At 56.3% G+C, this 22,267-nt stretch overlaps 2 protein-coding genes across 9 annotated transcripts; one reads left to right on the top strand and one right to left on the bottom strand.

Moving 5' to 3' along the window:
* Positions 1 to 7,121: 7,121 nt before the first annotated feature.
* Positions 7,122 to 11,107, top strand: C1QL4 (complement C1q like 4). Its single transcript, XM_034645034.1, has 2 exons — positions 7,122 to 8,775; positions 10,902 to 11,107. The coding sequence occupies exons 1-2, from the start codon at positions 8,239 to 8,241 to the stop codon at positions 11,079 to 11,081; spliced, it is 717 nt and encodes a 238-aa protein (XP_034500925.1). The 5' UTR covers positions 7,122 to 8,238; the 3' UTR covers positions 11,082 to 11,107.
* On the bottom strand, positions 8,611 to 18,818 carry TROAP (trophinin associated protein). Of its 8 annotated transcripts, XR_004621212.1 has the most exons (19): positions 18,683 to 18,818; positions 18,279 to 18,433; positions 18,003 to 18,174; positions 17,323 to 17,480; positions 17,096 to 17,233; positions 16,815 to 16,897; positions 16,263 to 16,315; positions 15,671 to 15,783; positions 14,680 to 14,796; positions 14,490 to 14,573; positions 14,333 to 14,392; positions 13,978 to 14,103; positions 13,220 to 13,820; positions 12,752 to 12,945; positions 11,418 to 11,501; positions 10,302 to 10,446; positions 9,377 to 9,382; positions 9,216 to 9,285; positions 8,616 to 8,757 (listed from the first exon to the last, which is right to left on the bottom strand). XR_004621212.1 is itself a non-coding variant. In XM_034645023.1 (15 exons), exons 2-15 carry the CDS (start codon positions 18,420 to 18,422, stop codon positions 11,328 to 11,330), a joined length of 2,217 nt encoding a protein of 738 aa, XP_034500914.1. In that variant the 5' UTR covers positions 18,423 to 18,433; positions 18,683 to 18,818; the 3' UTR covers positions 11,190 to 11,327. The 8 variants fall into 8 exon arrangements, 5 of the variants coding, with proteins under 5 accessions (XP_034500914.1, XP_034500915.1, XP_034500916.1 ...); XR_004621211.1 differs by having other exon boundaries at positions 8,615 to 8,757; positions 9,216 to 9,382; XR_004621210.1 differs by having other exon boundaries at positions 8,611 to 8,757; positions 9,216 to 10,446.
* Positions 18,819 to 22,267: the final 3,449 nt, after the last annotated feature.

Here is a 22,267-nt window from a genome sequence, read left to right as displayed (position 1 = left end):
CTGCGGGGGGGGGCCGGACAGCGGGGCATCGACCAGGTGCTTGTGCCCTGAATGAGAAGCGACCCAGTCGTGGCCATCCTTGGGTTGCAGTCGCCTCTAGATGGGGGCAAGAAGGAAGCCCTGCTCCTTTTCCCATTCCCAAGGGCCTCACCGTTGCATTGGCGTATTCCCAAACGGAGAAACCACAGAGGAACAAAGACATACCCCAAAATGTAGGAGAGAAATTTGGAGGAGAACCCTAAACATGGACACAGGGAGAGGTGCAGAAAGATATAGAGGCTCCAAGAGATACCCTAGCAATGCAGAAGAGCAAGGCAAAGGGCAGGTGGCTGAAAGACACATTGAACAAAACAGGAGACCAGAGATCCAGAATCACCCCCCAACTCTGCCCTATAGACCCAGGAGATTCAGGACTGGGAAAGAAGTCAGGCTTAACCTTTCGGTGTGTTTGAGAGTGGGGGAGGACAAAGCCAGGAGAAGAAAGAGAATTATTAGAGACAGGAATCAAACTATAATTAGCATTATTCTCCCAAGGCATCAACTAGTAACTAGACCTGAGGTCCAAAAGATAAGGGTCCCAGGGGCCACTAGCCCAGGCCCCAAAGAGGTAGGCTCTCTTGGAGGTCTGATGGTCTGACCCCTGCCTGAGATCCACCTCCTCCTCTCTGACCACCACCAGCCTGGGGAAGTAAGATGTGTTGGAGATCACATCCTGTATGTGATGAAGACTGTGTATATGTAGGGGTGTGGACTATAGAAAACTCCAGTAACCGCTTCCTTCCCCAGGACTCAGCAACTGGGTCTCCAGGCTTTGGAAAAAGCATCCTTTACTTTCAGGGAGGTTGGGGAAGGGGTGATGTTTGGGGTGGAGATGACGGAAAGGAGCACTTGTCCAGACCAGCATCCTCACGGTTAACATCTATCCCCCCACCCCCAGCAGCATACCTCAGCTGTCACTGTGCACACTGCCATTTCCTACAGAACTGTAGAGAGAGCTGACAGCAAGTGTGTGTGTGTGGGGGGGGGCAGCACAGATACGGAGGAAGAGGCTGCAGCTGATCCTCAGACACACACAACACACACCACCACTGACAAAATCAGGTCGACACATTCCTAAACTGACCCACACTGTCACTGACTTCCACGTGTGATTCACACTCATCAATCCCTGTCACACACACCCTGTGTGTGTGCACAGACATGCACAATTCCTCCCAGGTCAGCCTCAAGCGCCCAGTCCTAAGGCCTGGCTACGCACTTTCTTGACGTTAGACCTTAAATCAAGACCCAGGGAGAGGGCTTAGGTTCCTGCCCCCGCTCCCCAAATTCTACAAGCAGAGCCAGCTCCAACGGCTGAGAGGCCAAGCTCAAGGAAGTCAAGTACCAGGGTGGAGGCGAAGAACCGGGAGCTGACCGGTCGGTGGGGCTATTAAACACCTCCCTTACTCTCCCTCCTGCCACTGGCCTCTTTCCGGGCACGTCCACTCGCTGCTCGCCCGGCCCGCCGTCCGCCTGTCAGTCGAGTAATGAATGCGCGCTCCGGGCCCCGGGCCCCCCCGGAGTCGTTCATCACTGCCAGCCACCGCCCACCTCTCTGCCGCCCGCCGGGAGGGCTAAGCGGCCCAGGCGGCGAGTGCCCCTCTCCCCGCACCTCGACCACTAATTGTCAGATTGAGATGTTGATTTGTCAGCTGGGAGCTAGCGCCAAAGAATCCGCAGTAAAACCCGGACTCCTTGAACTTCCTCTCGGCTGCGTGAGGGTTCGCCTAGCCTTGGAGCTTTTTTGGATTTGATGTGGGTGGGTTGGATTTCACTTAAGAGATGGGAAATAGGAGCGCAGTATCACTCTATTCCGACAGGAGGCGCACCAGGCTACAGACCCTCAGTTTCCCTAGGAAAGCTCTTCCTGGGCGCAGTTCCACTTGCACAGACCGGAGGCCCTTAGGGCTTCGTCCCCTAGTCTCCCAGCAGGGGGCGCCTGGCCCACCACCCTCTGCTCTGCAGCTAGATCCCTGCTTCCGCACTGGAAGCCCCCAATGCAGCGGTCCCCCAGTCCTCCTTCAGGTCACGCCCGGGGCCATATCCTGCTTTCTCTCTTCAGCAGGTGCCTCCGGCCTCGCTCAGCCCTCGGTTCTCCCGCAGGAGGCGCCCCTGTTGCAGGTCCGCCCTAGCCTTGCCCTAGGCGCCTAGGCTGTAGTCCCACCCCCGCCCTCTCCTCAGCCCGGGCCCCGGAGCTCCCCGGGCGGCCGGCTGAGTGACGGGCGGCCGGTGATTATGCGGAGGGGGGAGCGGGGTGCGCCGCGGGCGGCAGCGCTGACCCTTCACATTTCCGATCCGCCGGGACCCTCATCCATCCGAAGCTGCTCTTTGTCTGGCCGCCTAATTGCCGGCGGACAGGATGGATGGCGGGACCGACAGCCGCGGAATCCCTAATAAAGGCCGCGGCCGCCGGGGAGGGAGCGCGGGAAGGAGGGGGAGCGAGAAGGAAGGGATGGAAGGAGGTGGGAGGAAGCACCGGCCCGCGGCCGCCGACTCAGAGCCGCTGCGCGCGGCGCACGCTGTAGCCAGGCCCGCCTAGGGTGCAGGACCAGGTGTCCCGGGTGGACCCGGGTCCAGGCGCGGCGGACATGGGGCTTGTTAAGTCTCCTGCTTGTTGGAGAAGAGGAAAGAGCCGCGAGGAAAAAGAGCATCCTAGGGCCGACCCCGCTTAGCCTTGCCCTCGAGGCTTCGAGCTCGGCGCTGCCTCCTGGGCTCCCGGCTCTCGCCAGCTGGCGCCCCTCCCTCGGCCCCCCGCACACCCCCTCCTCTGCTCACCTGTCGGTCTCCCAGCGCGGATCCAATATCCCGGCGGAAAAATGAGGGGTCTGACAGCTGTCTGTGCGGCCGCTCGCCACATTTCATTAACTGGAGGCTGGAGCGGGCGGATGGTGGGGGCGGGGGGGAGCAAAAGGAGGCGGAGAGGGAGGCTAGGGCGAGGAGACGCACCTGGCCAGGGGTCAAGAGCTACGGAAGTAAGTCAGCAACGCGATCTTGCCTGACAAACACCTTGGAAACAGCCTCTGCCCTCTCCCCGTGGGAGCCAGGAGCCTGTCCTCAGCCCAGTGGGCGCTAGCGCCGCCCTTTGAACCCTAGGCTGCAAGGAGCTGCGGTGCTGGGAGGAGGGGCAGCCCTAGGCCCGGTGGCACATTGGCCCTCTCGCCCCGCGGCTGAGTCCTGCCGACCCTCTGCGCAATGGGGCCAAGTGTGCGTGGGACCTTGGACCGAGACTGTTTTCCCACCGGTGGTGGGAGAAGGAGAGGGTCCTGAGAGCCACCCGTCTGCCCCGGCCTGCTTTCCTCCCTTTCGCTTCTTGAAAACAATTTTCCTCCGATTCTTTTCGTTTCCTTCTCCATCCCCATTCTCTGCCCACTCCTCTTCCTTCTGAACAGCTCCTATAAGCGGCGAACTTCGCCCGACCGTTAGCTAACAATTGAGCACCTGCTGTGTGTCAGGCTCCACAGCCCTGGGGTGCCGAACGAGCGACGCTGAATCAAGGCCCTGCCCTGTTGGCCTCACACACATAGATCTCCTCCAAGACCCGTTCAAATGTCGAGCCTTGCTCCTGCCCGGCTTCTCTCCCCTTCCACTGTCTCCATCTCCACCTGTCTCCTCCAGGGCGCTGAGATCAGAACTCTAGTTCTAGGCCTGCCACTTACAGGGTGGTATAGGACAAGCCACTGCTCCTTTCCGGGCCGTTTCCTCATCTGTAAAAATGGAGACGATATATCCACTTCTCAGGGGTGCTGTGAGGATTCAGTAACAACTTGCATTAAAAAGCCCTAAAGTATAGCAAACACTCAATTATATGATTTCCCTTTCCATGTTATCCCCTGTCCTCTCAGGCGAGCAAAGTTCCTTTCTCTTCATACCAGGGGTCTGGTACCAGGCAACCCAAGCTGTTTCCAGTTCTGTGAGTTCTTACATGTGGAAGCTGGAAGCCAGTGTGTGTGTGAGGGGTGAGGGCCACACTATGTATTACCCCAAAAAGTGAGGAAGGAGGGAGTGCAAGCAAACAAAAGTGCTTTCTTAGATCAGAATGTGACATCAGCCATCTGGTTTCTCTCCTCTTACAAATGAGTAAACTGAGGCTTGTGGAGGTTCCCCTGCTAGTGACAGGGACAGGTCACACTGCTAGGATCTTTCCTCCCAGGAGCCCTCTATTGCTCATCTCCTCACTCCTCTTCCTACCTTGAGGGGGTGTGGGTCAGTGACAAGGAGTGTGGGAGAAGGAACAAAAAGAGAGAACCTTTAAGGAGCCAGGACCTTTCCACTAGACTTCATAAAATTTTAACACAAAAACTTCCTCAGAGTAGAAAACACATATCACATGCAAATCATATGCTAATCACATGCTAATCCAAAGTCTGGTCCTCAGAACTCTGACACACACCTGGCTGTAAGCTCTGGGGGAAATTCTTGGGAGACCCCTGGGTTCTGGGACAAGACAAACAAGAGATGTGTTCCATTTAGGCTCAGGTTATGGAGTTAGGATTCATTTCAGGATTGGAGAGGAGTCAAGTGTATAATTTGGGATTAGGATCAGGGTTAGTGCAGAGTCAAGGGTGGAGGTTAAGGTAGGATTCAGATTGGGCTGCGCTTTTATTTTACTTTTTTTTTTTTTTTTAAGTAAGCTCTATGCCTAAAGCGGGGGAACTTGAACTCACATTTCCAAGATCAAGAGTCGCATGCTCCTCCGACTGAGCCAGCCAGGCACCCTGGGCTGTGCTTTTAAAGAGGTGAGTATAGGGGACTCTTTAAAGGCCTCACTTCCCCTCCCCTTCCCCCATCACACTCATCCCCACCTCCACTGCCCTTGCGCCGGCCTGCAGCACACCCTTTTCTGCCTACTTCCTGTTCCCAACCACACCACCTCCCTGGGACCTCCCAGTTTGGCTGCCTGGGGAGCTCTGGATAAATCATCCCAGACCCCAGCCTGGGCCTCAGCATTTCTTCTTGAGCCCAGACACTTGGCTTCTGGCCCCAAGAGCACTGGCTGGCCTTAACCCTACCCAGGTCCCTCGTCGGCCGAATGTGACAGCTGCAGGGGAAGCAATAAGGACCTGGTGAGCTGGCAGCTTCATTCCAGAGCGTGGGGAAAGAGCAACAGAACATGAATAAATTCATGGAGCTGGCCCCTCAGCTCCCTGTGAGCCAAGCCTGCTCCCCCCACCGCACAGACCCGCTGCCGCCTGCAGCCCTGCTGGTCACCGCAGCTCACAGCCTGGGCTGGGGAAGGGAGGAGAAGGGACGCTCCAGACAGAAGAGGGCTGGGACCTGAAAGGGGCTGAGGTGAGGGGCTCAAAAAGAGGGCCTCGGTGAGTAGGAGAGTGGGGTGGGGAATGGGGCTGAGCAGCGAGGGCCTCTGGTCAGCGGACGGAGGGCAGGGGAGGAGGGAGGAGGAAGGAGAAGGGTGGCAGGACCTGGGGACGATGGGGCTTGAGGATCGGGCAGGGTAGGCCAGCGTGAGCCCTGGCCTGCTCTCTCCTCTCTGATCCATCCATCATCCAGCCTGGGGGAGCAGTTCCGGAATTAGACATGCACGGGGCCGACAGGGCCCTCAGCCCCCCGAGGAAGACAAATGGCGACAAAGACCTTGAATAAAATTTGTATTTATGGTTGGAGGAGGAGGCCCCTCCCCCACTGACTGCCAATCCTTTCTCTCCCAACCCTTTCAAGCATGTAGGGGCCTCCCTCCGCACCGGTCCGAGCCTCAGCAACCTCCTTCTTCCTGCACCATTATGGGCTGGGAGATGCAGGAAAGGGGTACAGAAAACGAGATGAGGGGAATCACCTTCCATCCAACAACCATGCCCTGGTGTGCCCTGTGCCCTCCATTTTGCACAACTTATTCCTATATATTACAGTCCTGGCTTAACCTAGTCAATAAGAGGTCCTTTGCAGCTGTCCACCTCCAGGGTCTCCAAACATCCCCACTTTTGCCAGTCCTGGAGCCCCTTTTCCAAATCTCTGGCCCTGGGGTCCCTTGGGAGCAAGAAATTTCCTCCAGAGGTGCCAGGCCCTAAGGAAGGATGCAGCCACTAGCTTTTTTTCCTGGACCCTGACCCCTCACAGAGAGGGATCTATCAAAGCTTGTGTCCCCTCTTGGTCACTCGGAATGACAGAAACAGTCACCTCTCACAGGACGGTGCCCAGCATTTAATCTGTATTTTAGTTGCGTTAATTTGCACAACCAACTTCAAATCCGTCCCGCAAACATTTACTATGTGGGGTCCAACTTCTTTGGGTTTCCATCTAACCACAGATTTTTTGGGAAGGGGAAGGAGGCAGAGATGCTGGGGCTGGACAAGTTCTGGAACTGCATCAGGGGTGGTCCTGGGCTGGACAGGCAGGGCAAGTGAGAGACCAAAGCTGCTTTCTGACTCTTTCTCCCCAGTAGATTCTCTACTCTTCAGTTCTAAGATCGGGGAGATGGCTTTCATGGGGCCCCACATTTAGGGGCTAAGAGGAAGCCGAATACAAAAAGCTCCCTTCAAACAGCACACACACACGCACACACACACAAAGACAACACACAATCCACAATCCCACTCACCCAGAAACACACAAGGCCAGCGTCCCATGGCCTCGGCCACACTTGCCAGCACACTGTCACAATGCACAGACCAGAGCCTACCACTCTGTTGGAAGAACCGCCCCGCCCCCGCATCTTCCCCACAGTTGATATGTCACATTGGAGTCCGAACACGGACCTGGGTGTCTCTCTGCAGCGCGCCATTTACATTTCTCTCTCGATCTGTCAACCTGTCTCGGCTCTTGTCTCTCTCTCTCTCTGTCTCTGTCTCTCCCTCTCCCCCTCTGGGCCTGTCAGTTAGTCTCTTTTCGAAGCTTTGTCTCTGTCTCTGCGTCTCTATCTGGCTTTCTGTCTCTTTGATTTCTCTGTCGCTCCTTCTCTGCTTTCCTGTCGGTTTCCTGCTCACTCCCTCAGGCTGATCTGTTTTCACTCTTGTTCCCTCACCCTCTCTGCTGCTCTGCGTCCCCCAACATTGGGGGTCGAGGGTAGGGGTGGCTGGAAATTTGCCTTTACCAGTTCAGGCCAACATGTACTCGTTGAAGCCTTTACCATATGTTATTGGGTCACGGCACTGAGGGGCGTGGGGTGGCGAATTTCTATCTTTTATCTCCCTTCTTGTTTGTGGGCTTTTCTTTTGGTATGGGGGGGTGCATTTTTAGCTCTGGAATCCACCTCTGTCTTCTTTCTGTGTGTGTATGTCGACCCCTTTTTATCCCATATCTATTTCTGGCTTCCTCCGGGTTCTGGGAATACCAAACTCAGGGTGGGGTGAAAGTAAGGATAGGGTGGGGGCAGTGAATCCCTGCAGAATCGGCTCAGAACAGGCAGGAACAGAGAAGCTGGGGGGACGCGGGTGGGGGCCTCTGCCTGCCCCGCCCCCGCGCTTCCCACTCTGGGCGCCAGGGGTCGCTCCGCCCCGGGCCGCTTATAGAGGCTCTGGCCGCGCAGCGGCTCACACCACCCGCACTGCCGCCCCGGGAGGGAGGGGAGGAAGGTTAGGGACGCAGAGAGGGAGAGCTCTAGCTGGAGAGAAACGCGGGGCCAGGGCTCTCGCAGCGGCTGGGGCCGCGGCTGGTGTAGAAAGGCGCGTCAGTGCCCTCCAAAAGCCAGAGCGCAAACCTACGACGAGGTCGCGTCCGGTGGGCGCCACCCGCAGCGCCGAGCCCGGGACGTCCAGAGCGCTGAGAGTAGTCCGCCGCTCCGGCCGGGAGCGATCCGTCTGGGTAGCCGGGGACCTAGGCGCCGCCATCCTTGAGAAAGCAGCTGTCTGGAGAGCAGGCATCCTAGATCTGTAAGAAACCGGCCGTCCGAGAAGCCGCTGATTTCAGGCGCCCGGGAACGTTAGGCTGAACAGGAGGGTAATAGAGGACCACGGGTTTTGAACCGTCGGGATCCCCCTGGCCCAACCCACGGGGGGGACCTCCGCCTTGACGGCAGGGTTGGGGAACGGCACCGCTGAGGCGGGAGCCCGAAGGGGCGGGGGGGCCGGGCGCAGCCGTCGGGGGGGTCCCGACCCAGGCCAGAGCCCGGCCACCGCCTCCGGGGCCCGCGGAAAGCCCCGGGCCTCCGCCGCCATTGCGCCCAAGAGTGAGGAGGATCTGCTGACCCTGGCCGCGTCGCGGCTGAGCCGCCGCAAGCGGGTGGCGGGCGCGGCCGTCGGGGTGGCCATGGTGCTGCTGCTGCTGGTGGCCATTCCGCTGCTGGTGCACAGCTCCCGCGGGCCGGCTCACTATGAGATGCTGGGTCGCTGCCGCATGGTATGCGACCCACACGGGCCGAGAGGCCCTGGACCCGACGGCGCGCCCGCCTCCGTGCCCCCCTTCCCTCCGGGCGCCAAGGGAGAGGTGGGCCGGCGCGGGAAGGCAGGTCTGAGAGGGCCCCCAGGACCTCCAGGTCCCAGAGGGCCTCCAGGAGAGCCGGGCAGGCCGGGTCCACCGGGTCCTCCCGGCCCCGGCCCTGGCGGGGTGGCGCCCCCTGCCGGCTACGTGCCTCGCATTGCCTTCTACGCGGGTCTGCGGCGGCCACACGAAGGTTATGAGGTGCTGCGCTTCGACGACGTGGTGACCAACGTGGGGAACGCTTACGAGGCGGCCAGCGGCAAGTTCACCTGCCCCATGCCAGGTGTCTACTTCTTCGCTTACCATGTGCTCATGCGCGGCGGCGACGGCACCAGCATGTGGGCCGACCTGATGAAGAATGGACAGGTGAGGAGCCCCTCCCCACCCAGGCCCAGAGCGGACCCCGTAGCTTTCTAAATCTCCCTGCACTCATTACACCCGAGGGCTGCATTCGAATCCCTCCCCCAAAAGCGTCACTGAGTCCAGAAACGCCAGGCTGCCAAGAACTTATAAATTGTTTCATTTAGCTGAAGAGGAATTGGGGCCAGAGAAAGGAAATGACCTGCCCAGGGCCAGGGTCTCACCGAGCATTAGGAATGGTGTCAGACTCAGAACTCAGGACTCGAAGCTTAATGTCTCTACAGCTGCTAACCTCGCATTCCAACTATAGGCAACCCTACACCAAAACTTTGGTGTCTCACCCTGCCAGTTAGCGTCTTTTCTTGTCCTGTCTTGGGCCACCCCCCTCTCTTCCGAGGCAGCCCTTTTGGCATTCGGGTTTCTCAGCCTCAGGGTGGGTGAGTTACCTGGAATCTGGCTCCTTCGAATTAGAATGGAATCCGGGTCTCTGGCAATGGGCAGTCAGCAGCTGTTCTCCTATGGGGGCATTCAGCTTGGATTTTCGAGTAAAAGGTAAAAACGACAACACTTGCCCAGGGCCTGGGACCAATTCTAAAGCTAGCCTTACCCTTAGCTAATACGGAGTCGGTAGGCAGAGGTGGAGATCGTGTGGCAGTTCACGGTCCAGCCAGGCAGCATGATGAAAGGGATTTGGAGGGGAAAAGAGGCAAAGGACAGATAAAGCAGAAGCTTTGGACCCCGACCTGGTTCTGTAGGCCCCACATCTTCCCTGGCAACCTCTGGCCTCCAGGTTCTGCTGCTCCCTGCCTCTGTGGTCAGAGTTGGAGTCATTGCCACCTTGGCTTGGGAGAACAGCTCCAAGGACTCAGCTGGAGAACCGGGGCATGCAGAGAGGAAACGAGAGGCCGCAGGGGTGGGGGTTGGGGCAGGCACTGAGGCCCCACAAGCTGCAGGGTGTAAGATTGGGGCTAAGCAGTGACCTCTGGATGCCCCGCACCATGGGGTCCTGGAGGTCCGAACCCGGTCCTGCTAAGGCTGCGGCACCTCCAGGACTAGAAGGCAATGCACCGGGGGTCTCCTCCTAGCAGGGCCGCCCCAGGAGCCCACGGAAAGGGTGTATGTGTCTGTATGGGAGTGAGAACTGTATGTGTGTATGGGATTAAGAGTGTGCGTGCGTGATTCGAGTGTGTCTGTGGGTGCGGGGTGTGAAGGTGTGAGAATAGATTAGTGTCTATCTGCATGTGGCACTGAGTAGGTGTGTGTGGTCTATGCAGGGCATCTGTGAGCAGGGGGAGGGGGCGAGTGTCTGTCTAGAGTGTGCCGGTTTCCGAGGGGGCGGGGGCCGCGCGGCTCCCACTCTGTATTCCGCGGCGCGGGCGCTGCGGCCCTAGGGACGGTAAATAGTGATTAGAATAATGATGAATAATTAATGAGTTAATAACCAGCCCCTGCGAGACAGGAAGAGGGGGGTTGGGGAAGGGGCTGGCGGCCCAAGGCGACCAGCGGAGAAGCCAGAGGGAAGAAGGGATTACCTGTTGGGGCGGAAGGCGACCCCCATGTCGTGGCGCCAGTGAGCGCTAGAAGGGAAAAGGGCACCCAGAGGCGAGAATGCATCATTGAACCTTCCCGTGGCCGGCACCCTTGCTTGCGTGCTGCAAACACACCTGTGCCCTATCGCTGAGGGAAGGGAATGGAAGTTGTGGACGTCAGAGCGGGTTCAAAATCTTAGAAATTATCCTACAGGCTAATTCTATTGTTTAAATGATAATAATAGCAAACCCTATATAGCGTTTTCTAGGTGCAAAATGCTGTTCTAACACACTTCACATGTAACAACTCATGTAATCCTAACAACCTTAGGAGGTCGGCTCTATTATTACCTCCCATCTTATAGCTCAAATTGGGGACCAGAGAAGGCGTGAAACCTGTCGAGTCGCACAGCTAGCGAATGGCAGTGCCTGGGAAGCTCAGCGATCTCCTGCCCTCTCCCTGTCCCACCCCACCGCCCAGCCCCTGCAGCCTGCTCCCCTCGCGCCGCCTTCCCAGGCCCAGCTGCACCTACTCCCCCCAACGCTTCTGGCCACCGCAGCTCCGCACAAAGGCTGAGTGGGTTGTTCTGTCCTCCCCGCTAGGTCCGGGCCAGCGCCATTGCTCAGGACGCGGACCAGAACTACGACTACGCCAGCAACAGCGTCATCCTGCACCTGGACGTGGGCGACGAAGTCTTCATCAAGCTGGACGGCGGGAAGGTGCACGGCGGTAACACCAACAAGTACAGCACCTTCTCGGGCTTCATCATCTACCCAGACTGAGCAGGGCCCCAGCCCCCGCGCCCCCGCTCGCCCTTCGCCTCCGCTCCCCTCTTCACCCACCTGCCGCCGACCCCACCCAAGGCGCCACCCCCTCCTTTGAGAGCCTGGCGGCGGGGCGGACTCTCCCGCTCCCGAGGCGGCCTCGCGGGGTGGACTCTCCACGCTCCGGGGTCGAAGCGGCTAGGGAGAGGAGGAAGCCGGGCTGAGGAGGAGCAGAGCGGCTCGGGAAGCGCCCCCCCCGGGGGGTCAGAGTGCACGCCTGTGAAAGCCAACCCGAGAGGGGGCCGAGGTCGGGCCCTCTCTGCTGCGGGGGTGCTGGGGAACAGCTTTACTGACCCGGAGCTGCGAGCAGAAAGGAAGCCCGGGCATTTGGTGGTGGCCGTGTGTGCGCGGGGGTGGAGAGCAGAAACAGGAGCCCATCTAGGTGGGAGGAGAGGAAACGTTTTTTCTGGCGCTTGTCCCCTGTCACCACAACTTTCTCTCGCCATCCTCTCCTCCCTCCATCTCCATTTTCAGGCTCCAGGCTCCGGCCTAGCAGCCTTCCTATGAACTGGAGGAACCAGTGAAGTCTTTCGTAGCATTTAAAACTCACTCTGTACAGTCCCCATTTCACCCCCATCCTGCCTAGACCCTGGGGCTACAGCTGCTGTTGCCTCTTCCAATAAAGTGAAGTTGGAGAATGTGTGTGCTTCTGAACTTGGTGCCCAGAATGGGGGAGAATGGCTGACCCTTTCCCTCACTCCTCTCAAGGACTCTGGCCCTATCACTGTCTGCCAGAGGCAAAGGTTTACTTACTACCTGGCAAGGCCTGTCTCTGGGGGGAAAGCGGAGGGGAGTAGCCCAGGGCGTCTACTCTGATATGGCAAGGGAGGGTATCAGCTTCAGGAGAGCCTCCTGTAGGGAGACACCGGCCAGCATGACACTAACAAGGGGGGATTGCAGAGAAACGGGGGCCTGGTGCTTTCTGCTCACTGTCTGATGCAGGGGGGCTGTAAGAAGAGCTCTAGGGGAGGAGGGAGTTGCTGATGGCTCCTGGGAGGGACACTGATCTCAAACAGTAAGAAGAGCACATCCACAAAGGTCCAGATTTGCCATCCCCCACACCGCCAACACACACACACACACACACACACACGCACTCTCTCTCTCTCTCTCTCTCCTAGAGCTTGCTGAGGGGCGGGGTAGGCAGGAGTGGGATGTCTCTTTAGGACAGCTTCTAGGTGAGGGAGCCTGGGATCTTGAGAGCCCAGGGCCTGCCTCGAAGCTGGAGGACACTGCCACCGTGTGGGCAACCGGAGAGCAACATCTGTAGCTGGCCTAGAGCAGCCCAGAGCGAAACAGGCATTGGGACACTTGAGAAACTTTATTGAAGGGTGGAGGGCATGGGGTGGACAATAAATACGGGCTAAAGGAAGGAGGAAGGCAAGGCAGGAGTGGATGCATCATGATAGAGGGTCCTGTGGGGCAGCAGAACCAACTGGAATAAAACACTGGAGAGAGAGAAGACTGTCACAGCCCAGCCATCCTTGAAATGGTGGTAGCCAACCCTTCCCCAATGACCCCTGCAAAGGAGCGGAGGCTGGCCCCCTGCCCCTCCCCAGCACGCGTACCGCCCTCTTTTCCACAGGCACACTGTGCAGGCACAGCCCAGCTGTGGATGGGGGGCTCACCAGGGCATCCTGCCATTCAAGTAACGTGGCCACTGGGTTGGTGCAGACCCGGGTGGGGCCCAAGGGTGGGGCTCGGCTGGTGTAGAAGGCACACTCATCATCCAGACAGGCCTCGTGGAAGGAGTGGATGGCAGTCAGACATGCTTTGAGGCGCTGCCTCAGGGCCAGGGTTCGAGGGGCAAGATTGCTGGGACCTGAGGGCCGAGGGCCAGAGACTTCAGGGCAGGCTCCGGAGTCCTATACTCCCACCATCTACGGCCCTTTCCCACTCCCCCACCAGGGGCCCAGCCAAGTAGGAGCGCGGAGCTTGAGGTGCAAGCCCTCCCTTCTTTCCGAAGGAGCGCCAGGCTGGGGCAGGGTAGGTGGGCAAAAGAAAGCCTGGGACCACCTGCGGCAAGGTAGGGGTCCCGCTCCCGGTGGGAGATGAGGACCTCCTTTGTTCGCAATCCCTTCTGACCCACTCCTTACCTGCCTGGCCGGTTGGGGGCCTCTGAGACTGTAGTGAGTGAATAGGGGGGTTGGCACAAAGCGGGCGTTGGGAGGAGAAGATCAGGGTGGTGGTCGCTGGAGCCCACGGACTGCGGCAGGGCTGCGGGCTGGACTCTACACTTTTAGGTTCCAGGGAGCCGGCCTCTGATGCCCCCGGCTCTATCCTACGGGAGGGCTCGAGGAGTCCAGCCTGCCTGTGGGAGTCTGCCTTCAGGCATCCGGGCTCTACTGGAGGGCAGGGCTCTGATACCTCAGGCTGTTCCTGGGCACAGGGTTCTGGTATCCCAGGCTCCCTCCTAGGGCTGGACTCTGGGGGCCCTGGCTCTGCTGGAGGGCAGGGCTGTGCTTCCCCACCCTCCGCTGGAAGGCAGGGCTCTGGTAGCTCCGAGCACTGTGACAGTCTGGGAAGGTGTAAGGCCCCTGAATTCTGCTCTGGGGCACTCGGGGTTCCAGAAATCTCAGCCAGCAGGGGCTGAAGTTCAGCCATATCCAGAGAGGAGCCTCCATTAAGGGGGGCACACTTGTCCCCAGTGAGCCCTTCTACTTCCTCTCGCAACAGCTGCTGCAGGATATTGATGCGCTGTGGGGAGGAGACGAGGACCCAAGGTGACGTCAAGGTAAGGGTTCGAGCCTCCACCCACACTGCCCGGCTCCCATCCTCTCCTCTCCTCCTGTGTCCCCTTCCCAGCTCTGTCACTGTCAATCAGGCATCAAAGCTTCTGCCCCCACACACGCACCTGCATCTTCAGCTCCTGGAGCCTGGGGGTTGTACCGGGGTGGGGAGTTGCCACAGGGGCTTTCCCCGGCCCGTCCTGCACCCGTATACAACTCTCCTGGTCAAATAATCGGACTGCAATCTGCTCCTGCCACGGGAGAGGAGAGGGGCTGTGTGAGGAAGCCAGTGTGGGGCAGGAAGAAGATGGGTCTGATCCCACCCTCACGAGGAAGGGGTCTGGTTAGTCGAGAGGCCCTGAACTTAGATTAGGAGGGGCAGCGGGGGGCACGGGGAGTTGGAGAGTTGGTAGCTTTTCCAGAAAGCCCACCGGCCTCGGCCTGCTGGGATCTCAGCAGGGAAAGACTTCAGATACTTACCCAGGGCAGGGCAGGCTCTTCAGGGCACGACTGAGGGGAGAGGCTCCTCACACCCTGGGCCTGGGACAGAAGGGAGACATTGTAACTCTCCCTGTACACGTCCATTCCCTTCCTCCCCCGCCCTGGCCTAGGTCAGCTACCTCCCCTGCTCTCTTACCTGCTGAACTCTGGGGGCCGATAGGATGGGTGTGAACTGGGTTTTGGGACGCATGGCAAGACGTCGCAAGACGGAATACGAGGCCTGGGGAGAGAGGGGGTTGCTGAACAGGAGCAAAATCCAGACCTGGCAGGGACCCCAGCCAGAACATTCTGCCCTCACCCAGCCCCCCGGAGTGCTGGATACAAACCGGAGCTGAGGGGCTAGGAGACGGTACACGCTGAGCCCGTCCAAAGGGTGATGGATGGGTGATGGAAGGTGGCACCACACGGCCAGGGGAGGGTATCGGGTGGGAGGCGTTGCTGCCCTGTGGGGAGGAACAAGGTGGATGAGTGACCGCTCTGCCTCTGCATTCCCACGTCTCCTCATTACAGCAGCCAGTGGGATTCCTTTAAGACCTAGTCAAATTCTGTCTCTCCCTTGTTCATCACCCCTCCCCATGCCTTTCCACTCACTCCAAGGAAAAGCTGAGGCCTCACACTGATTTGTAAATCCTTCCCCAGTCTGATCTTGCCATCACCTGACCCTCACTTCCTGTTGTCCTCCTTATTCAAGGCCTTTGCATCTGCGTTTCAATTGGCACAATTGGTGTGGAACATTCTTCCCCCAATATCTGCCCTGCCCGATTCACTTCCCCAGCTCCTTTTGGTCTTCACTTAAATGTCATCTTCTCAATGAAATTGCAATACCTCTCCCCTACTTCCACACCCCCTTCAGGGTCTACTTTCTTTTCACTCATCACCAACTGACAGGCTATATATTTTACATATGGGTTTATTTTTATTATTATTATTATTATTATTATTATTATTGTTTTGGTCTCCCCCTCTAGAACGTAAACTTATTTGCTACTGTGTATCCAGAACCTGGAGTACTACTTGGTACACAGTAACTGGTCAATAAACACTTATGCAGTCAATGAAGGTCAGATCTGTCTCCCTCCCAGCACTGATCTGATGTGTGATACAAATATAAACCAGACTGTGACCTCTGAGCGCCAGGCTCCAGACAGCTGCTAAGCAGGACTAGTCCTACTCAGGAGAGGCCTTGAGCCCATGGGGCAAACACAGACTCAGTTAACATCCCGAGGCCCACTCATAATCCTCCATGCTGTCCAGTGCCAGAGAATTCTCCCAAACATCTCCCCTGCCTCCCCCCATCCCAGAAGGGTCTCATCTCACCCTGGTGTGGGTTATCTCTCTTAATGGTACCCGCTGGGCCAGACCTAGGGGGCCCCCTCCTCCTTCATCCGAGCGAGTAGAAACCTCATGTTCTCCTTCAGGGAGAGAGGGAGCTAGGAGGAGACAGGAAGTTTGTTGTAGTGCTAGAACATACCCCAACGTCTGGCACAGGGTTTCGCAACCTCCAAAGAGGGTATGCCACTTTGACGGGCCCCCACTGTACCATCAGGGGTGGGGACCCATTCCGCATCCCCTTGGAGCCCAGCACTATCTCAGTAATCACTTATTAATCTGAACACCCCAAGTGGGCTAGGGGTGTGATGATGGCTCTTAGGGCTGAGGACAGAACAGTGAGTGGAAGGTAAATCTTAGAGGAAGTGGCAGAGAAAGGGTGGAAGTGGGGACCACCTCCTTCGACCCAAGTGCAACTGGGCAACCTCTGGCCTATCAAGGTCCCTTCCGTTGCTGCTCCTTCTGATGTGGCCCTCCCCTTGAGCCCCACACCCCCACCTGCTGAGCTTTCTCCTGTCTTGCTCCCAACTTCAGGCAGCCCATCTGCCCCTGTTTTCTCCCCGTGGCCAGACACACTCACCGGACTGGACTGGGGTCTCCAGGAGCAATCCTGAGGTCTGGCTTACTGAAGTCCTGACGACAATAAGGACAGCAGCTAGCAGTGACTGCGTACCAAATATGAGCTGGGCACTTTGCTAAGTGCTTTACAAACGTCATCTCGTTTAAGTCTTTGCACAACCACCTCTAATGATACAAACGTTATCTTCATTTGACAGATTAAAGAAACCGAGGCTTGGGGGTTCAGGGAAGCTCAGTCTAGTAAGTGCTGAGAGTCAGGAGTCAAACCCAAATCCCATTTGTTGCCACAGTCTGTGCTTTAGCCACTAAACAAAAGAGACAGCTTTTCTCATTTCCTTCTTCCCCCACAACCTGAAAAAAACTGATGTCATACTGAGGCCAGGCTGAGGAGGCCTGAACCCTATTCCAAGGATTCACCCTGGGCAGTCACAAGTTTCCCCCTTCCCCTCCTTGGTTGCTGGGAAGTCTTAAAGCTACCAGAAAACTCTAGCTCTGAGGGACCGCTGTATCAGACATTGGATCATTCTTTTCCAAATGATCCTCCTCTCCTCACCGGCTGCTGCCACCTGTCACTCTTCTTAGCTCCTGGAAACTGGGGTGAGCAGAGGGGTGAAAGGAAGGTCCTGTAGGTTGAATCTGACCCATGGGAGCAAGAGAAAACAGCAGAGTCAGAGGTGGGCCCCAAACCTTCAGGCCTCACCATCAGCCCCATCAGCCCCATCAGCCTCCACAACCGCTCTGGCTCGTCAGGAGGTCTCTTCCCCGCTAAGGGCCAGCTCTGTCCCAGGAAGGAGCTCACAGAAACACTGAGGATCAGCCCCTCAGGGCACTCACCAGAGCCTCTAGCCTCTGAGAACACAAGGTCCGGCCTCGGGGTCCTGGTCCCTCCAGCCTCGAGAAGCAGGAAGCCCTGGCAGGGTCCAGTCGGTGGGCAGGGGTTCTAGGGGCTAAATATGCAGAGGCCCGGGCACCCTGACACCACAAATGAGGCTATCAGCACAGGCTCAGGACTCCCTCCTCAGTCCACACCAGCCTGATTTCCTCATACCCTGTCTTGTTACCTGGCCCCTACGGATGGTGCCTCCCTGGCTCCCTCGAATCAGCACTCTCTGAGCCAGACTGGGCTGGCGCCCTAGGCGACAGCTCTTCACCCCCTCACCTGACAGGATGGTGGCCAGGGCTGCAGGGTCAGCCACAAACTCTATGGTCCCTGGAGCCTCTGCAAGAGAAGAGGAGAGGAAAGGTAAGAAGGAGGAAGGCTGAGGGGGCCAGGGGCTGCAGCCTAGTCACCTTGAGGATCACGAGTGAGCTGAAGAGACCCATATTATTGAATTCAGCTCACCAAAGTTCATAGAACTTTACTTTATGTAAGACACTATTCTAGGCACTGGGGCTCAGAGATGAAGGAGACAGCCCCCATCCTCAAGAAGTTACCATCACACTATAGAGAGGTGACAGGCTGTAGCCAAAGCACAGACACGCTATAAAAGAAATGCTGCCAAGTATGAGAACACAGAGCAATTGATTGGGACTGAGGGAGCTGGAAAAGGCTTTAGAAGAGATACCATTCTGCTGAAAGAATGCGAGGACCTCTAGGGGTAGAGAGTTGTCCAGGAGCAGAATCCAGGACTCTTACAGTCAGCAGACCAGAGAAGTGGAAGGCTCCCAAACCCCACCGCACCAGCCCATTCCCCCACGCCCACACAAGGAGACTGCGTGTTTTCAAGCCTCCAACAGGTACCTGTCTGGGGAGGGCACGTAGGCCCCACATTTTGTCCCCCAGGGCTAGGCCTCAGTTCCTCCAAGGGGTTCCGGAGCTGAGTGCTCCCCACTGATCTCTCTGATTTCTCTGTTTGATGTGTGACTTTTGGCCCGGGGCCTGCTGAGTCGAGGCTGAGCTTCTGCACCAATCTCTGGGGGAGGGGAGCACAAAAAGCTGGGGCTCAGCTTTGGGGTGCATTGGTGGTATGTGCTGTCTGCTTGCAGCTACTGTCTTCACCCACCAGTCCCCTCTTACCTTTGGATCTTGGTTCTCCTGGTCCAGGGCGCAGGGTTTGACTGTGGGGAGAGGCGGGCGTCTCTGAGAGCGTACGGGAATCTTGCTAGGGGTAGGAGATACACCCCTGAGGACAGGATCCTTCGCGGCTTGGAGGGTGGTCATGACTGCTACAACTGAGATGGGGAGGAAAGCAGGACCTGAGATCAAAGGTCGGCCATTTCGGAGCATGAGTTCTGACATTCCTGACGCTCTCACCTCCGCCCAAACCCATGTGCCTAGAAGACCTGATGCTTCCAAGGCCGCTCCAGGAAGCCGCTCCCTCCAGGCACCCCGATCCTACTCTTTCGCTCCAAGACCCCGAGCTGCCTCTCCTCCCTGTGAGCCCCGCAGCCGCCATTCCCTCCAAGATCTCCGTGCCGCACCTTCCTCGGAACCACTCGGGCTCACTCCCACTTCATTCGCTTTTTCTTGACTGGCTTCAGCTGCAGCTACTTCCCCAGTTTGTAAAATACGCCGAGCGCCTGATTGGCTCTTCTGCGCTCCGGCGGAGGCGCGTGACACCTGGCTGAGCAGTCCAATCCACAGGCTTCGGAGGCGGGGCCAGAAGAAGGACTAGTTGTCGAGCCGCTTTCTGGCCAGGAAAAAACTGACCCGACTCAGTCAGCCAATCCGAGAGCCGAGCGCGGGGTGGGAGGCAGGGAAAGAGAAAGGAGGAGGGCGTTCAGAGGCCGGGGAAGGCGTGGCGTTCCGAGTCCCAGCCACAACGGGCGCTGCCTACTCTCGCGAGGTCTCGGGACTGCTAGGAGAGGGCTCCCTCTCGCGGGTTTGCGAGAAGGGCTGGCGGTCCTGAAAGAGGGTAACGGTGTTGGAGGCTGGCGGGATCCCCAAACCCGACTCTGACCAGAGAGCGGCTGAAACGCTGGGGACGCAGTTCCAGACACGTATAGGAAACGTCTTCTGTACTTTGTGCCTGGGAGGAGGAAGGTGCCTCCAAACGGACAGAGGGCTGGAGGGAATAGAACTGAGGCTAACAATAATAAAAATAAAAAGAAACCATCTTTGGGCACTTGGGTGGCTCAGTCGGTTAATTTTTGCTCAGATCATGATCTCAGGGTTGTGAGATCGAGCCCCATGTGGGGCTCTGCACTCAGTGGAAAGTCCTCTTGAGATTCCCTCTCCTTCCTCTCTGCAGCCCCTGCCCCGCCACTTTCTCTGGGTAAATAAATAAATCGTAAATAAGCAAACAAACCATCTTTTTCTCACAGGAGCCTCACAACCCGGTGAGGTGTGGTCTCCATTTTGCAGATAAGAAATAAGACTCAAACACAGTCTTATTCATTCAGCAGAACAGGCCTGGAGGACTGGGGAGAGGGGTGTCACCTGCCTGTTATTGGCAGGCAGGGGTGTGAAACTGAGGGAACCTAGAATACCCTGGTTACAATGAGTTGGTGACCTCTAATGGATGTTGGGGAAATGGGCGATGGTTTCAAGTGTACAGGACTCTGGTAGATTTTCTCCCTGACTACAGCAGATTCTATCACTCAAGCCAAGAACCAGGAGTTTTTCTCCAACTCCTCTTTCCCTCCCCTTAAAACCTCTTTCACTCTTACTACTTTTCATATCTTTGCAATTCATTTTTCCCTCTTCATTACCACCGCCCTAATCCACCCTAATCTCACCTAGAGGATGGCAAGAGTGTCCCACCCTCCATTCTCTCTTGCTCTCCACTTGAATACATTCACCATACAGCAGCTAGAGTAATCTTTCCAAAATTGCAAATCTGGTCATGTTACCACCGTGCCTTGGCTGATCCTCACTCACGCTCCCCATCTTACTCTCTGCTCTCCCAACTTCATGGCCTCCTTCAATTCCTCAAACTCCTCACGTTCCCTCTAGTCTCGCTGTCTGTCTGTGTTGCTTCCACTTTGCCTATTCATCCTCCAAATTGATATTCACTGTTACTTCCTTTAGAGGCCTCCCTTGAACCCCTCTACTCACAACCCACAACCCGCCCTCGTTTTATTTTTTTTATTTTTTATTTTTTAAAAGATTTTATTTATTTATGTGACAGAGAGACAGCCAGCGAGAGAGGGAACACAGCAGGGGGAGTGTGCGAGGAAGAAGCAGACTCCCAGCGGAGGAGCCCGATGTGGGACTCGATCCTGGAATGCCGGGATCAGGCCCTGAGCCAAAGGCAGACGCTTAAAGACTGCGCTACCCAGGCGCCCCCCCCCGCCCTCATTTTAAAAAAGATTCCTTGGTTCCGTGGTCTCAGAGAACACTGTTTGTTTCTTCAGAGCATGTGTCTCAGTTGGCAATTGATTATTCATCAATGTGAACATAATATATGTGTTTATTAAATATGATCCCCTGCTAGACCTCCATGAGGGTGATGACCTTTTATTTTTGGCTTACCATCATATTTTCAATGCCTTCCTTTGTGCCTGCCTTGTAAAGTGCTCAGTATTTGTTGAATGAGTCAATGGAGGGATGAATAATTGATCAAATGAATGCATGAAGTGACAGAGAAGACCTCCAAGAAGTGTTATTTGAACTTCCTCTTTAAAAGAGAGAGGGCTGTTCTACAAAGACAAAAAAACAAAACAAAAAACCGTGGGAGAATATGGAGTGTTCAGAGAATAGTGAGCTCTTAGGGGTAGAGGGAACGTAGGAAAGAGTAGGAAATAAAACCAGAAAGGTGGTTGCAGTTGAGGGAAAGAAAGTCACCTCCTTCCACTGACAGGCGCTGTGAAGGTGCCAGATTCTAGCCACTAGACCCACAGGGATGGATACTAACCGCGTTGTGTACCTCCCGTGTGTAAAGCCCTTTGCTAGGTGTTTGGGATATAGGGAGAAAGAAGGCCAAAGTTTGAAAGATGGAGAGGTGCCAGGATGGAGGTTGGCTGTATAGTGATTTTACAGGAGTTTAAGGTAGTCAGGACAATGCAGGTCTGGTCCTCAGCTCCACAAACCTGGAAATGTGAGTTTGTCAGGCTACCCAGCGTAGATCTAGGAGCTGACTCATACTGATCAAATTCATAAGAGAAACGAAATGATTTACCAAGAGGATATACCTTTCAATGACCAACATATTTATGCCTGTTCCTCAGGGCATCACTTCCCAGAATCAGGGTACAAGGGAGACTGATTTTCATATCAGAGAAGTCTTTAAAAAAGCCAACGTCCAGAAACTCTGCCATGCCTATCAGAGCACCCAACCTGTTTTCTGCATAGCAGTCAGAGCGACCTTCTTCTGTTTGTCTTCGCTAGACCTCTGTACAGGGAGATGCGAGCCACCTCTCTCATTTTATTCTGTCACACATACCCCTTACTTCTTTCCTATTCCTCTGCGCTATTGACAGCACTCTAATGTGATTGGTAGAAGTTCTTGACTATGAATGTGTGCTTACAAAACACGTAAGGTTGTAGATGAGTTTCCTAATGCGGCTGTAACAAATTGTTGCCAATGTAGTGGCTTAAAACAACGCCAGATTGTTCTTTTATGGATCTGGAGATCAAAAGTCTAAAATCGAGGTGTTGGCACAGCGCCTCCTGGAGGCTTCAGGGGCGAGTCCATTTCTTTCCTTTTCCAGCTTCTAAGGGCTGCCAGAATTCCTTAGCTTGTGGCCTCCTCATCCCTCACTCTAACCTTTGCTTCTGTCATCACATCGACTACTCACAGTGATCTCTTGCTTCTCTTTTATGAGGACCCTTGTGATAACATTGGGTGACCCATATAATCCAATATAACCTCTTCGTCTCAAGGTCCTTAATCACATCTGTAAAATCCCTTTTGCCATAGAAGGTAATATTCACAGATTCAGGGGATTAAGACATGGCCATCTTTGGGGCGCCTGGGTGGCACAGAGGTTGGGCGTCTGCCTTCGGCTCAGGGCGTGATCCCGGCGTTCTAGGATCGAGCCCCACATCAGGCTCCTCCGCTATGAGCCTGCTTCTTCCTCTCCCACTCCCCCTGCTTGTGTTCCCTCTCTCGCTGGCTGTCTCTC

The sequence above is a fragment of the Ailuropoda melanoleuca genome, chromosome 16 (assembly GCF_002007445.2).
Source record: "Ailuropoda melanoleuca isolate Jingjing chromosome 16, ASM200744v2, whole genome shotgun sequence".
Taxonomy (NCBI): Eukaryota; Metazoa; Chordata; class Mammalia; order Carnivora; family Ursidae; genus Ailuropoda; species Ailuropoda melanoleuca.
The sequence above is the reverse complement of the archived record's forward strand: the minus strand, read 5'-3'. Positions and strand labels throughout refer to the sequence as shown.